This window comes from Neltuma alba, unplaced genomic scaffold (assembly GCF_004799145.2).
Source record: "Neltuma alba isolate B1F8T4 unplaced genomic scaffold, ASM479914v2 tig00005388_pilon, whole genome shotgun sequence".
In the NCBI taxonomy this organism is placed as follows: Eukaryota; Viridiplantae; Streptophyta; class Magnoliopsida; order Fabales; family Fabaceae; genus Neltuma; species Neltuma alba.
The window spans coordinates 1-16,958 of record NW_021634090.1 but is presented as its reverse complement, the minus strand read 5'-3'; the positions used below and the strand labels follow the sequence as shown (position 1 = coordinate 16,958).

The following is a 16,958-nucleotide window of genomic DNA, read 5'->3' as shown; positions in this document are numbered from 1 at the left end:
AGGACATTGCGGGTAAAGCTCCTTCGAGGAAGTCGGTGCCAGTAGTTGAAAATAATGGGAAATTCGATGGTAAAAGAGAAATGGTGACGCCAGTGATCAGAGCAAACTTACAAAAACAGGTATGTTTGTGTATACTGTGGCTTTGTATTTTGTTTCCAGAATCTTTTTCTCGGCAGTTGGGCGCTTTCAAACTTCATTTCTGCTGACAAGTTGCATTTAATACTAATCAGCAACGTTCAATTGCCTTCAAGTATTCCTAAATGACGCTTACTCTTGTTTCCTGTGCTTTGACGTACGTTTCATTTATATAAGAAAGAAAGTAGTTGGTAAGCTAATGCGTATGGAATATAGTAGGCATTTGAAAACTGCACAAGAACATTTCTAAGTTGTGATCTTCGTCTATAGTCATTCGAATGCCTGCCGAGGAGATTTACTTATGTGCCAACTTCTGCGCAGTACAGGGAAACCCATGCTCAGGGATTAGGTCTGGTCGCGTCCTAGAATGATATTATAACGGGATACTGCTATTATTCTTACTAAATTATATTAGTGGATAAGAAGGGCAATCCTTGGGCCTCTGGTGTTTAGAAATTACATTGATATCTGTTTCTTTTACCACCCATTCATGTTTACTGTCTGTTCAACTTGCTGTGATATGATATCGGTTATTTTCCTTATTGGATTTCTACAAATAACATATATGCATTTCATAGTTCCTTCAACTGCTTGAATAATCATGGTTTACTATTGAAGATTTTGATAGCTGACAGCTTCTTTTCTTAATGGGCTTTCCCCAAACAAATATGAATGTGCAGGGATACAAAATCATTGGTTCACACAGTGGTGTTAAAATTGTGTAGATGGACCAAGTCACAACTTCGAGGTCGAGGTGGTTGCTACAAGCACTCATTTTATGGCATAGAGAGTCATAGGTAACCATTATCCATTTTGATAACGATCTGTTTCCATGGCTTTTTTAAGGCTTGATACGTGTTTCACACCATCTTATAGATTGGGCGTTGGCTGATAATCATATATTGTTAAATCCATTAGCTTTGCTGCATGTCTGTGAGGAGTTTTATTTTTGTATTTGAGGGGAAGGCCTTCTGAATAATTCTTCAGCTGACATAGTTGTTTGATGAGTAGTAGCGTCTTTTCCTTTTTTTTCTAATTGGATTTTTGGGAATTAATCAGTGGAAGTGAGTTACGATAGCGTACATAAGTGATAGATGAATGTTCAGGAACCCTCTTGATGCAGTGGTGCATGATTTGTGATATTTTAGGCACTATGTTATTTTTATAATCCTTTTTTAATAGCAAAAACAAGAAAAGGAGAGAGACACACAGTTGGCTGCTTTAGCTTTTTGACTTGACCATGGGTTTCAATGGAGTTTCTGCCATTGTCAAAGGATGAATACTTCGCATTTATGTTCTTTTAATGCACCTTCTGTTTGATGCATTGATCATTAATGTTGAGCTGCCAATTTAAATGTCAAATATTTGGATGATACAGGTGCATGGAGGCAACACCTAGTTTGGCATGTGCAAATAAATGTGTTTTCTGCTGGAGGCATCACACAAATCCAGTAGGGAAGAGTTGGCAGTGGAAGATGGATGATCCAATAGAAATTGTAAATTCTGCAATAGACCTACATACTAATATGATTAAGCAAATGAAAGGAGTCCCTGGTAAATTCCCTTTTTTCCTACCATTTTACAATATCAGGCTTCCCTCTGATCAATCTACATATGATAATGATGAAGCAGCCAATGTGGCTATTGATGATTGCACCCGTTATTAACCATCAACTTCTATATTACTATGGCAATATGAGCTTCTATACATTACCTGATGTTCTATCTAAGCACACTATAAGCCATAATAGGGCATTGGCATTTTCCATGGCTGATTAGTCTGATGTGAAATGCCTGGCTGATGGCTTTTTCCTTGGTGCTTCTTAAAGCCTGTTTGTTTAAGATTGGGGAAAAAAGTGTTTAGTTAAGCTAAACACGAGGAAGTTTTTGGGAGCATGAGGGAATTGTTGGGAAAAATTTGTTTGCAACTCATTCGATAAGCTATTTGGAATAGCCTAATAGCTTATCAAAATAAGTTGAAAATAGATTTTTTTCCAACAAAACCTTCATGATCAGCTTAGGGGGTGTTTGGTAACCCTCAAAAATGCTTCTGAAAAGCACTTTTCCGCAAAATGAGACAAACTCTTTCATATATTTACTTCATAAACAGTAAAAGCACTTTTGAAACTATGATTTGGTTTCCATCCAAACACCCCTTAATGTTTCTCAACAGCTCCTTCGTGTTAAGGTTGACTAAAATCATTTTGTTTTAATCTTAAGTAAACCCAGCCCCCTGTGTGATTGATATTCTGATTCTGAAAATATGTTTACAGAGTGAACTATTGAGTTTTGTGTTGTCATAATTCCTAAAGTAGCTCCTAAAACATACTAAAATATAGTTGGCATTGAGTAGAAATGCATAACCCAGTAATGGTCCCAGTCCAACTGATGCAGATTGCTGAGAGCACTAGGCCTTCTACATCCCCACCCTTCAACTTGTTATTGCATGATTTAAATACAAAGTTGATTAATGCTTAACCAAGCATCTTTTCTTTAGGAGTCACCTTGGAGCGATTATCTGAAGGTCTCTCTCCTCGACATTGTGCATTATCACTTGTTGGAGAACCTATCATGTATCCAGAGATCAATTCACTTATAGATGAGCTTCATAGACGGCGGATTTCTACATTTCTAGTGACAAATGCACAGTTTCCAGAGAAGATTAAGTTTCTAAAGCCTGTCACCCAGGTTCCTGGGCTTTGATATCTTTCAAAATTTAAAATATGCTGTCTCTATTAGAGGCAAACTTAATTAATCTTTGTTTTGGCATTTTGCAGTTATATGTTAGTGTAGATGCTGCTACAAAGGATGCTTTGAAGGCAATAGATAGGCCACTTTTTGGAGATTTCTGGGAGCGATTCATGGTTAGTACTTTCTAACATTTATTGTGAAAGTACCCGCTACATATTAAGTGCAAATAGATTACTGTGACCATACTATTCAATTTATCTTTCACCTCCTGATGATTATCTTGTTTGAAAAACTGTGACAGGATTCCTTGACTGCTTTAAAGGAGAAAGAGCAGCGAACTGTTTATCGTTTGACCCTGGTTAAAGGTTGGAATACAGATGATGTGGATGCTTATTCTAAACTCTTTAGTATAGGAAAACCTGACTTTGTAGAAATTAAGGGAGTCACATATTGCGGCTCGTAAGTTCCTCCTATATCTCCATTTGTTCATCTAGCTTCTTGTATAGAGCATCGTTGCTGAATGGCAAATACTGAAATATTCACAGGTCTGCTACATCAAAATTGACTATGGAAAATGTTCCCTGGCATACTGATGTGAAAGCTTTCTCAGAGGCATTGGCTCTGAAAAGCCAAGGGGAGTATGAAGTTGCCTGTGAGCATGCTCACTCGTGTTGTGTCCTCTTGGCGAAAACTGAGAAATTCAAGATTGATGGCCAATGGTACACATGGATAGACTATGAGAAATTTCATGACCTGGTGAGTATGGTGGACTATATTCAGTTTGAACTATAGGTTTTTTTTTCCCTCAATTAAAATTTTTTTTTCTCACTTACAATGCAGGTGGCTTCTGGAAGAAGTTTTAACAGCAGGGATTACATGGCTGCCACGCCACCCTGGGCTGTCTATGGAGCCGAGGAAGGTGGATTTGATCCTGGACAATTGAGATATAGGAAGGAGCGACATCATAAATCAAGCCGATGATCATTCAGGTCAGAGATACAAGAAACTTGGGCCAGCAACCTCTGTTTCCCACCCTTTTATCTTTTTATTTTTTAGAAGTTTCATTACCAAAGCATAACTCAGTTGCTTATACTAGAGGACGTCATCTTAATACATGGCTTTGCACTTGGGATTAACCATTGCAATGTAATTTATCCCATCCCACCTTTCTGGTTTTCCCCTATTCAAGGAAGTTGAAGGTAGCACTTCTTGTTTCCCAACTCTTCAACTACTCTAAAGATCACGACGGTGAACATTTAGTTGTAGAATTGGGAAGCGTGCCTTATCGCAAAGTTCCGTTTGGTTGGTGCAAGGCATGTGAATTCCTTAAAAATTGAGATGTATAGTATTTCATTATATTTCTTTTATCTTTATTCAACAATCAACAGTAACTTTCTTTCTTATGAAGAGGGAAAATAAATACTCTGATCACTGTTCAACAATGAACATCTCGGAGGCTGAGCTTTTCGCAACAACATTCATAGAAATGTTGGACATACTATTTACCGCCAGGGATTTATAGCAGATGGCTTAACCAACTAAAACTACATGAAGGGGTTCTGATCTACTTGTTATGAGTGAAATTTTGGTTATCTTAATTTTGTTTTGATAAGTGGCAAGGGCACTTCCAAATCTCCAAGGTGTTTGCGTCCCACTAATGGTAAATTTGTATCAGACTAATTTTTATTGTGCATTGTGTATTGACCGTTCAAATTTTGTCTTATCATCCCTTACTCGTGTGATGATACCGGGAACGTTGGCATGTAATTGGTGTATCTTCCAGGAAGTTGCTTTATTCTCCGTCCAGGCGATGAACGTGGTTGCTTATTCATGCTCCCTTATTTGCAATGGGATTGTCTGATTTCCCATTATGCTGAAACATAATTTCACAGCGCGCTAACTATGCTGTGGCTATTTATACTTGCTACTTGCTAGATCCTTCCATATTCATTCATTCGCCAACCCGCTTTTTAGCAGAACGACAAACTTTGGACCACCATGGAGAGACCGCCTATTTCTATTTCTTTACTCCCCTAACTGATTAACGCTTCAACCATAGTTTACTTTTACAGTTGCGGCTTTTTTCAACCCCAGTTTTCTTTTATAATTGCAGATTTTTTTTAATCATTCGAAGTAAAGATCATGATTTTGGAAGGAGGCAAGATAACGAGAATTTGAAGTTATGAAGAAGGACTTTAGAGTTGAAAGGTTTTCGCTTGAGTAGGAACAAAACAGAATATATACATTGTAATTTTTGAAGGAGGCAATGCAATGGGGATTTGGAGGTGAAGATGGGGGGATCAAATCATTCCTCAAGTATCAAAGTTTAAATACTTAGGATCTATTATATATGAGGATGGGAAAATTGATGGAGACGTTTTTTATAGAATACAAACTGGTTGGTTAAAATGGAGGAAGACTACTGGAGTTATTTGCGATAAGAAGTTACCTGAGAGGCTTAAGAGAAAATTTTATTGGACTGCTATAAGACCAGCTATGTTATACAATAGTGAATGTTGGGCAATAAAGAGAAAACAAGAGCACAAAGTTGGGCTAGTAGAAATGAGAATGTTGAGATAGATGTGTAGTTATACAAGAAAAGATAAGATTTGAAATGAAAATATCAGAGCAAGAGTCGGTGTGAAATCTATCCAAGAGAAAATGATTAAAAATCGCTTAAGATGGTTTGGACATGTGCAGAGAAGGCCATTGGAGGCTTCGGTGAGGAGGGTAGATCAGACAATATGGAGTCCCATAGAAAGGGATAGAGGAAGACTGAGAAGAACACTTAATAAGATCATTGAACAAGACCTTCTGATCAACAACATATCTAAGAACTGGGTTATTGACAGAGTACGATGACGTCGTGTAATTCATGTAGCCGACCCCACTTAATGGGATAAGACTTGTTGTTGTTATTGAAGTAAACATCATAATTATCATCCAGGAAACCAGTAAATGATGATCATATTCAGCAGGTCATTGAGATTTTTTTGTTTTATTTTCAGAAATGAAACTTGAAGTATTAACATGTCTAACCGAATGAAAATTTCATCGTTCACTGGAGAGGCATCAATCGGAGAAAGTATCTGCTATTTGTTTGTTAGTATATGAAAACTGAAATGCAGGAGGGAGGTCTGTTTTTAGGAAAACGGGAAAGGTGAAGAATAAGATAGGAGGCAGGGACAGCCTTATAATGGGAGGCCTGCAGCCCTGTAGCCTATATAAGATTATTATAAGCAGTTAGTGTGTGGAGGATCCTGAGATATACCCAAAAACTCAGAAATAATGGGGCAACTTGTCCACACAATCAAGCTCGGGTCCGCTGCTGACCCACCGGTTAAAGCGCGTGTTTCTAGCGCGTCAGGGAGGACCCACCTCCCACCCGGCAAAGCTGATTTTACTCCTCTCGCCAAAAAAAAAAAAAAAATGGCTGATTTCACTCCATTCAGATATCAGAACCACTATCGTCCTTCTCACTGTTATGGCATCTAACATCGGATTTGGATTGAGATGCCCAATTGAACTTGAATTGAATCTTGTATTGTTAAACCTCAAGAGAGGGTTATATTATAATTTTGCTTTTTAAAAAATACTCATAAATAAAAACCTTTATTTCAACATCACTAAATCGTAAATATGTAGTTAGTATCTGGCAAAAAAATATAATAGTTAACATTTTTCAATTGAAATGCAGTTGAGAAAGATTAATTAAAAGGATCCGAATTCGGATAATATGATTTCAATTTTATTCTCATTAGTTATTTCCGCCGCAAAGGTTTTCTCCAGTAAACTTCAGTCATTTCATTCTTTCTGGCGATTTATTCCCCAAACAAAGTTTATTTTATTTATTTTCATTTTAAAAAATAAAATTACCACCCATCGCTCCAATCAGTTCCCAAATTCTTTTAATTAACATTTGACTTTCCAACGCATACATAACTTTTTAGTACTTGTATGACCCGCAAGGTTAAAAGCACTTCAGTTCTCTTCAATTTGTATTTCTCTTTCTGTTTACTTCGCTTCTGCAGTAATTTTAAAAGGATAAAACAATTTTTTATCTTTAAATTTGTCTTCATTTAAGTGTTGATCTCATCAAATTTTAAATCATATATTTTAGTCTCTTAAGTTTCTTTCTATTTAAAATATTAATCTCTCTAATTCAGTAAAAACCTAGACCGATTTATCTCTTAAAGGACTAAAATTAAAATGAGAACAGATTTGAGAAACTAAAATTTATATTAACCCAATTTTAAATTACTCAAATCAAATTTTAATGATGTAAATTACCATGTGTAATTTTATAAATTACTTGATTAAAACTATTAAAATTCAATTCAACAGTTCACGGGTAAATCTCAGAAGTGATACGGGCCTTTGAAGTTAGATGGGGTAATGATTTTTGTCGCATGTAGCTTTTAAAACCAACTTATAACAACGGCACATATACAAGTTGAGGGAAAGGGGAAAAATAATACTCCTCCGGTCCTAATTATAAGACCCAATTGACTTATTTGAGGAGATTAAGGAAGTAAGTTAAGTTGGTTATTTATAATAAATAAGTGTTGTCATTCCTAAATATCCTTGCTAATTAAGTATATTGGCTAAAACTATCATTATTAGAAGGATTATCTTGGAAAAAATGCATAAATATAAGAGACAAAATGGATTGGGGTCTTATAATTAGGACCAAATAAAAAGTCAAATGGGGTCTTATAATAAGGACCGGAGGAGTACTACTTGTGCATGGACGCAATTGCTTTGAGCATAGGTGATATAATGCTCTTTGACTTGTGTTTTCGACCTCTTTTTTTAAAACGGTAGCCCTTATCACAGGTTTGGTACTACCTCTGATTTTAACATAAGACCTAGTTTAATTTTTATTTTGATTTTAAATATAAGATTTTAATCTATTTGTTTTTCATATTTATTTATTTTTTTAATATAATCTTTTTAATAATGGTAGTTCTAACCTATAAATTTGAATAGCAAAAATATTTTAAGAAAAATAACACCAATTTATTACAAATAACTCGAATTTATTTTCTTAATATACTAAAATTAGTTAACTAGATCTTATATTTAAAACTAGAAGTAATACATTAAATTTCTTAAAACCTATACAAGTTATATAAAATTAATACCTTAATTATCTCTCTGATTTTAATAAGATGGTTAACAGAGCATACGTTACCAATAACAAATTGAGGGGGGAAAAAGCCGGTGTGTAACTCTGACGGGGCGATTACGATCATACGTAAAACACGGGAAGCATCCCCCCAGGCGAAAGATGGCCATGATGAGTAGATAAAGACCGTCCCTCGTCAACCCGCCCACCAAGTACGTGGACTTCACCTTCCACGTCAGGCTCCCTAGGTGGAAGAATCGGCAACATTGATTGGTCCGGTGAGGCGGCTACCACGTTCGGGAGTGAGCGTGGACTTCAACCGCCTTGATCCTTCACCCCGCCCACAAGACAATTTTTCCAGATTCATACCTACTGGCATCAACCCACCCAAATATCATCCCTATCTTCTTCTTCTTCGGATTACCCACGGTGTTTTATTTTCCCCCCCTTTTATTTTCTTCTATCACAGTCTCATCTTCTCTGCAATGATTGAAATCACGAGGCGAGGGGGGGGGGGGAAGGAATTTTGTTCTTCAAAATAATTCTACAACCAGGAAGGGGGGACTAAACAGGAATAAAGAAATAATCCCTTTACCCCGTAACGTAACAATGGCAAGCAATCAAATTGAGAGGATTGCGATAGCAGAAAGTATGAAGACGATAACACAGCTGCTACTTTAAGCGGCAAATTAATACAAACCAGTAATCTTATCTTTCTTTCTGATCGCGTTCGGATAACGAATAATAGGATTAAACTCATGAGCTATCACGCACGCAAAGTGATTTCTTTTATACTTGCGCTTCCCGAAATTTATCATTTTTCCGCAATACCAATCGTTGAAAACCCAAGCCAAACCATGAAACACAATAATTGTTCCTTTTTCTTAATGAAAATAAGGAAAAGAAGAGAGGAGAAAAGGAGGAATGATTGTGAGTTGAGGTATTAACTGCTCTTTCTGGGTTTGCTTTTCCGCCTAGCTCTGCTTCTCGAAGGCTCGCCTTTTGGGTCCTTTGAGAACTGTGTGCATGCCGATGATCCCTCTTGTTGCTGCGCATGACGTTGTTGTTGTTCCTGTTCTTGACCTTGTTCTTCTCCCTCGATGGTTTTGCCTTTTTCGATAAGCTTTCTGAAAACTTCAGCCCCACCTCCTGCTTCTTCTGCTATGTCTTCTTTGCTTATTTCTGTTTTCTCAGTGATCTTACGAGGCCTTCCTCTTTTTCGAGGAGTATGAGGTTGATTTTGTTGCTGAGTCTGAGGCTGTTGGGTGTCATCTCCGGTTCCTGTCGATGAAGCTTCAGCTATTGCCACCGATAGTTCTTTCGTTTTTTGTGGCTTTTTCTTACCCATAATCATAAATTATTTCCCCCTTATCAACAACACAACCAAGCTTCGATATTTCTATCTCCCACTCGCTATTTCTGACCTCTAGATCATCAGTTTTCCAACATCATCAAAACCAAATCCGTAACACGCTATTCCCTCTATCGATTCCACAAAAATTAAGAGGAGAGAGAGAGAGAGAGAGAGAGCAAGAAAACGCGGCAATACAGAAGATATTTCTTTTTGGTAAACCCTCGGAGTCCTCTTTCCCTGCCCCGAGAAGCGAAAAGCAAGCAGACCAAAATCTTTGACCGGAGTCCAGGTTTAGGGAAGGACGCTATTAAAGCAGACCCCCCCCCCCCAAGTCTAAACAATATAGCAGAAAATGATATAATAAGCAACAAATAAAGTCTTTCAATATCACTCAAGCACAAATAGAATAAACAATTCCTAAAAGCTCAAAAGCTATCTTTCCTTTTCTTGGTGTCTGTTCATTCCACCTATTCCCATTCACGCATAACCCTTCATTTTCTCTCTTCCAATGCCTAGAGTTTAATAGGGCCAAAAAAAATAAAGAAGATTTAGGACAGAGACGTAGCTAACCTATGTAAAGGAGTGAGTGTCTGGATGATAGGGATTAGTGAGAGAGCAAAGTATTGAGGAGAAGCTCATGCTCTTTGACCACCACAACATATATATATGGCTTTTTTATCGAGACACGACAAACAGTAAAAGTATTTACTCAGATGCTATAAGATCAAAAATATTTACTCAGATACTACACTTGAAATCGTTCAGACAGTGAACGAGTTTAAATTTGTACAGAAGTTGTTCAGGCAAAAAACGACTTCAGTGGGACCCACATCCAAAATATGAAAGTTGTTCTTGGTCTGAACAACTTCAGTGGGACCCACATCACAAAATGGAAGTTGTTCTTGGTCTGAACAATTTCAGTGGGACCCACTATTTGTCTTACACTCCATGCGTTTTCAGCTTTCGTATTTTGACCAAATGGGGAAGTTCAAATGGATGAAGATTTTCCATCTAATCGCTAAACATGGATTCTTCTTCTATAATGTTCAGCTGATTACTACTTGATGGAAGAGTATTTCCAGCATTTTTGTCCATTAGTTGTGATTCAATATGACCAACATCTTCCAAGTCACCTATATTGGCATACAACTCTGCACATGTTAACTGAGTTGAGAATCGACAGTTCACTTGCCACATTTATTGTACATGCGAATCATCTTCTAGATTGCATGCTTGGTATTGTGGTGGATTTATGTATGGAGTGTAAGACAAATAGTGGGTCCCACTGAAGTTGTTCAGACCAAGAACAACTTCCATTTTGTGATGTGGGTCCCACTGAAGTTGTTCAGACCAAGAACAACTTTCATATTTTGGATGTGGGTCCCACTGAAGTCGTTTTTGGCTTGAACAACTTCTGTACAAATTTAAACTCGTTCACTGTCTGAACGATTTCAAGTGTAGTATCTGAGTAAATATTTTTGATCTTATAGCATCTGAGTAAATACTTTTACTGTTTGTCGTGTCTGGATAAAAAAGCCTATATATATATATATATATAGAAGGAAAAGGAAAATAAACAGGCAGTGAGTATAGTGAGCGGTAACCATGGTTAGGGGTATGAGTAGTGGGTGTGAAAGGGCATGTGGGTATTTTAGGAGAAGGAAGGGTAAGGTTTGGTGTATTGTTGCAGTCAGACTCAGACTCAGTCTGACCTTTATGTCGCTTCCCTGGTTTCGCGTCTCCCTCTGCTTTCACCTTTAATTCATGGGGTCCCTCCTTACGGATCATAGAACTGCACCTCGCCCTGCTTCGTCCCCCTTGTATTATTTATAATTATTCACAACACAGTCATCATCATTTTGATCATTCCCACCCTTCTTCTCCTTTCATCCGTTCAAATCAATTAACTGGCTCTAACACAATACGGATTACTGCGAAGCTCGCCTTTTACTTTTCTGGGAATTCCGTGATTGGACCACACATGCCCCTTCCTTCAATTCTGAATGCCCTGGAAATTTTTTCTGGTCATCATCTTCATATGCTCCAATTCGAAGAACCAGCAGTTACACAGCAGATCAGCATATGGTTTGGTATTTGCCGGGTGGGTCATCCCCCCCCCCCAGGCCCCTACCTATAGCTGTCCATTTCTTGTGTGCGCAATTAATAAACAATGCTGCGTGCTCTCTCACTGCCCGTGGGGCGACCATATGATGATACCATTATTATTTAGTTTAAGTAAATTCCTGCCATAGGGTCTTTGTTTTTCGAATAGTCGGTAGCAATATGGAAAAACTTTTCAATGCCAACTTGAATAGCACAAAGGACAGCGGGACATCACACTGGCGTGCCTGGTCTCTCTCTCCTGATTAAAAAGAAATATAACAATTATTGACGCCAATTTTTTGTTTCAATTTCGAGCTCACCATTCTTGTTAATGGACGAGTTGCTTTTTAAGACTTGAGATAAAAGTTTCGTGACGGAGTTATGAACATAGATATATAGTATTATATGGTCATGAAATGAGGAGGAGGCAGAGGAAACGCAGGTTTATTGGTTGCGCAGCAAAAGACAATATCTTGATGGAATAAGCGAAGGGGGGAAAGTTGGTCCGGCGGAGTGAGGGCCACTAAAATAAATTAGTCAATAATGATACGGCTTGGTTTGCCCCAGAAAGTTAAAAACACGACGCAATGATATTGTTTATGGGATCTAGCTAGAGTAAATTATTACGGAGACCCCGCAGAAAAGCCAGCCAACAGGACCCTCCGCTTCTGAACCTATAGTCCAAACTAACATGTCACTCCACATCTACGTGGAAATTGATGTTGACCATTATTTAAACTTAATAGGGAATGTGTTTAGCTGCAATCTTAAAAATAACTCTAATAATAAACCACCTTCTTCCTAAATTTTTCACCAGACTAATCATTAGTATTTTTTTTTTTTGGGTTATCTGAGGACAACTCTAATTATCAAAGGACTGTTCTGCTTCCATGAACACGCTACGCCAGTGACGCCACACCGCGAATTCGCACGCCTCCGTTCACCGTTTACCGTGTACCGTGTACTACAGTCTTCTTGAAATGTTTTTGACAAAAAGGAAATGGTACGTCTTTTCTGCCGCAAAATGAGCCAATTTATATACACTTCCATTAATTTGCATGTGGGAATTTTTCAGGGAGGAGTCAGGATTTGTGCAATGGACAAACATTTATTTGTTTTCAAATATCAGGAGTATTTAGGAGGTCTTTGGATGGAATCAAAATTATTTTCAAAGTGTTTTTAGAGTGTATAAAGTAAATATATAAAAGAGTTTGTCTCGTTTTAAAAAAAAGTACTTCTAAAAGCATTTTTGGTTCTTTTAAACATCTCTTTAGACTAAAACCAAAACATATATTTTAAAAAAAAATTTCAGTATGCTAAATAAGTAAGTATATGAAAAAAGTTTTGTTTTAATTTCGTAAAAATATTTTTTAAAAGTTTTTTTGGAAGTAACCAAACACTTCCTAAACGGGCAATATATAACCACAAAAAGAGAAAGAAGGAAAAAATAAAACTAAATATTATTTCCAGTTTTTAATATAAAAGCCTTCCATTTAAATATAAGATTTCAATTTATTTTGTCTTTTATATTTTCTCAAAATATTCCTGTTGATTGTAAGGGATTTTTACCAATAAATAATTCTAATCATCTAATACACATGATTGGTTTAGAGAGTCTTAACATACAGTTGAGAAAAATAACCAATCTTAACTAATTTTATTAATATTCTCAAATTAATTATTTAGTTCTTATATTAAAGATCAGAGACAGTATAATTTTTATAAATAAAAATTTTGCATGAACTTACATAGATGAAACTGTAATGGACGGAAGGTGGTGTCTTGGTCGTAGAGAGTATTATTTCTGATTCTAAATATAAAATTTTGTTTATAAACTATGAATAAGACTTTAATTTTAATTATAAGACAGGCAGTAAGCAGTAATACGTCGTAAGAGATGTACGCATGCTGACTGGCAAACAAAAGAAAGCCATGGAGAAGAGAGCATCCGCCGTCAGAGCTGGAGGGACAGGATATGATAATGGAGGGTGTGCGGACGTAAGGTGGGTCCGATTTATCCTGGCCCTCAGATGCGAATCCCAGAAAATCTTGTACCGTCCGGAGGGGGTTTTGTATCCGGTGCGAAGGGAACACGATCCTCGGGTGATACCTTGGCCGGCTATTGGCTGACTATTGTTCAAAATCAAAGATATGGCCAACCACAGGTGGCCACGTACGGCACTCCGAACCATAGCCCAGCCCGGAGCATGAGGTACCGAGGAAGTACGTAACGGGGAGCATGGTCAAATATTATTGATGGAGGGACTAGGGAGTGAGCAATGACAAGGTGGGATCCATTCGGCCCAACTTCAATTATGATGTCTTTCGCTCCACGACAACCTTCGTGGGTTCGACGCACATCATTTAATTTGACAAATCCTTTGAGTTTCTACTCTCTACTCCCTTAAATCCTTTTATATCAGAATATTTAACACCCCACAAAAAAAAAAAAAATTAGAAGTGCCATCACGGCAACGAATCCCCCAAACAAGAAAATGCCGTATGCCATCATCCTCCCGTTTTTTGATAACATGATACTCTTCTTTTTGGTTTACTAAGTTCACAAGAATTTTCTCTTGTAAAAAAAAAGGGGAAAAAAAGAGTAATAATAGAATGCATTTTTTAAAATTAGTAAAAAGAATTTTACTATTTTTTCCTCCCGGGCATTTTTCTTTCTGTAGTTTCCTCCCTCCAGACCAAGCCTCAAGCAGAACGATAATTAACTGAGAATCTTAGATTCGCTTCTATCGATCAAATGGCCAAGCCCACTCTTCCTCCACCCACCGCGCGGCAAGGATGCACCGTAGTTATTAAAACGAAAGTCGAACACGATGCGCCCCAGCTCACATTAAGAGCCACAATGTATGAAAAATTGAGTTGCTATGTATTGATCTCAAAATGTTCAGGATAAATGGGCTATAAAGACACAGTATACAGTGACATGCTGACATAATTTTCATCCTTTCTATTTATTGTTAATATTTCTTTACATGCGGATGAAGCAGTAATTAGCAGCGATGTTGGCCCTCTACTGCATCGTTTTATCTGAAGATGAAACGGTTAACATCGTTTTATCTGTTATAACATATCAGACTTCCCAGACAACTACTGGCTTATGACGATGACAGTTAGTGTATGTGGGGGGACAGATTGGTAATAGAAAAAGAGCCACAGGTATTGCCATCAACAACGTCAGGGTTAAAACTTGGTCGGATCTCATTTACATGTTCTTATCAATTATGTGAAAAGTGATGAGGACTGGCGCGTGTTGTTGCAGGCCGAAGATTTACTCCAGCACGCACATCCCTTTCGGAGAAGAACACGTAACTGCAAGATGCGAGTGCTCTATGATAACATGACATTTTCAGGGCAGAAGCCCCATCTCCTTCACAAGTCTCATCGATGTGGCTCTCCATCCCGCTCTTTCATGTGCTCATATTTTTCAGAATTAAAAAAAAACTCACAAGAGGTATTCGGTGCATCTGACTAGTTTCTTCAATCAATATTGGTGGCCAAAAAAAATCCTCCATAAGTATTAGAAATAATTGCAGTGTAAACAAATACTACCTTCGATCCTTAATATAAGACCTTGTTTGACTTTTATATTGATCCAAATATATATAAAGTCACACTCCACTTTGTCTTTAATATTTTACATTTTTTTTCCAAGATAGTTCTTCTAACAATGGTAGTTTAAGCCAATACACTTAATTAGTAAGGATATCTTAGGAAAAAATAACACATATTTATGACAAATAACTAACTTAACTTCTTTCTTTAATCTCCTCAAATTAGTCAACTAGCTCTTATAATTAGGACCAAACGTAGTACTTCATTAAGAAATTAACTGACTTCACCGCCAAAAAATCGACAAAACAATTTATTACAAACATTCCTCACGTCTGGATAAAAGCTGTCATCAGAACAGGAAGGATATAACAGTGCATGTCGTATGTGCTTTCCGTTTCCTACACAATGATGGCTGTTTTCTTTATGCGAGTGAGCGAGTCCCTGGGTCATGCCACTATCCCAGCCGCGAGTTGGATATCCGGTAATCAAAAGCGCTGAGCTCGCGAGTCTATAATCTGACTGAATATCTTTGTGGTTGGGAAAGAACGTGGAATCATAATCAAATGTTGTGGATCAACAACTCGCATGGTTAGAATTTGTTTGTGGACGTCCACCACTCTGACATTTGGCTGGTAGCATGACGTGTATTTAACTTTCTTTAAGCGCTGGTAAGAGGAACGGAAAATGCTTAAATAGTGCTTTCACGGAAAATAGTTGCACTGTTCAACTGCTCTTTTTTTTCTTCCCTTTCATGTTCTCTTCTTATTTAAACCTGCCGCAACCCCGACGTGAGTTTCTTTTGGCTGGGCTGTTTTGTGGAGTACCGGTCTGTGTCCTTCTCTCTGTATCATCTCCCAATTATAGTCCCTTGGGGGTGTTGTGTTTTGCTGGGAGGCCTATTTCGTCCTCGTATAATGAACTTTTTAATTATTTGGGGGACAGGGTGCAAAAGGAAGCTTCTTTCTTGAGAAATAACTTCATTTGTATAGTTTTTTCTCCCCACGTCATCTTATTCTGTATGGTTTTTGCTGAAAAAACTGTGCTTTTCCTGGAATTGCCGTTTCTCTTCCCCTCCCCTTCTCCCCTCCTTACTCCTATCCCCCACCCCCCTTCTGTAGTTTCTTTAGTGTCTTATTTTTGTTTATTTTTTTATTATCTTCCCGTTTCCTCAAGACAAGCGTCCTGTTTTAAAACATAAGGATCTATTTCAACGCTGTATTACGAGTAAAACTGTGCTGTTGCATTGTAACATTTTTTTACTAGTACGGTAATAAGGTTTGGACTCATACTATCTCTTGTCCTTAATATAAGACCTTATTTGATTTTTAATTTGGTTCTAATTATAAGATCCCAATCCATTTTGTTTCACATATTTATGTGTTTTTTCTCAAGTTAGTCATTCTAATAATGTTAATTCTAACCAATATATTTGATTAGTAAGGATATTTTAGAAAAAAAAACACATTTATTACAAATAACTAACTTAACTTCTTTTCTTAATCTCCTTAATTAGTCAACTAGCTTTTATAATTAGGACCGGAGGTGTGTCTATTTCATTTCTTATTTCAGGATTCACTGTTTCGATTGTCTAATTATCTAATTATCTGTTGATAGGGAATAGTCTTTCATTGGCAGTCAAATGTGAATTTTGACGATTACAACGATGCTTTGAATCAATCTTAGGGGACTTCAGCCATTGTGTGCCTGAGATATGGAAGTTCCTTATGATGCTTCCAGCAACGGAGGTGCTAACGACAGAATTCAGATAATTAAATACTCTCCTATAGACCCCGTGCCAATTTATCATCAGCTTGGTTTGATCTGAGAGTTTTTATGTGAGAATTAGCAATTTTCGGGTGGATAGATCCACCCCCGAGTTTCTCACTCTCATCATATCCCTCTAAACCCGGATACACTTATAATGTTAAATGGTGTAAGATGTAGCATGTACTCGGATGGGCTGTCTTCAGTTCTTAG

At 37.4% G+C, this 16,958-nt stretch overlaps 1 protein-coding gene across 1 annotated transcript; it reads left to right on the top strand.

Moving 5' to 3' along the window:
• Positions 1-6: 6 nt before the first annotated feature.
• Positions 7-4,542, top strand: LOC114747618 (S-adenosyl-L-methionine-dependent tRNA 4-demethylwyosine synthase-like). Its single transcript, XM_028935970.1, is given in 9 exon segments — positions 7-119; positions 816-854; positions 856-932; positions 1,514-1,689; positions 2,633-2,823; positions 2,913-2,999; positions 3,128-3,285; positions 3,372-3,582; positions 3,667-4,542. Coding segments are annotated over 9 exon segments (1,119 nt in total). The 5' UTR covers positions 7-80; the 3' UTR covers positions 3,808-4,542.
• The last annotated feature ends 12,416 nt before the right edge of the window (positions 4,543-16,958 follow it).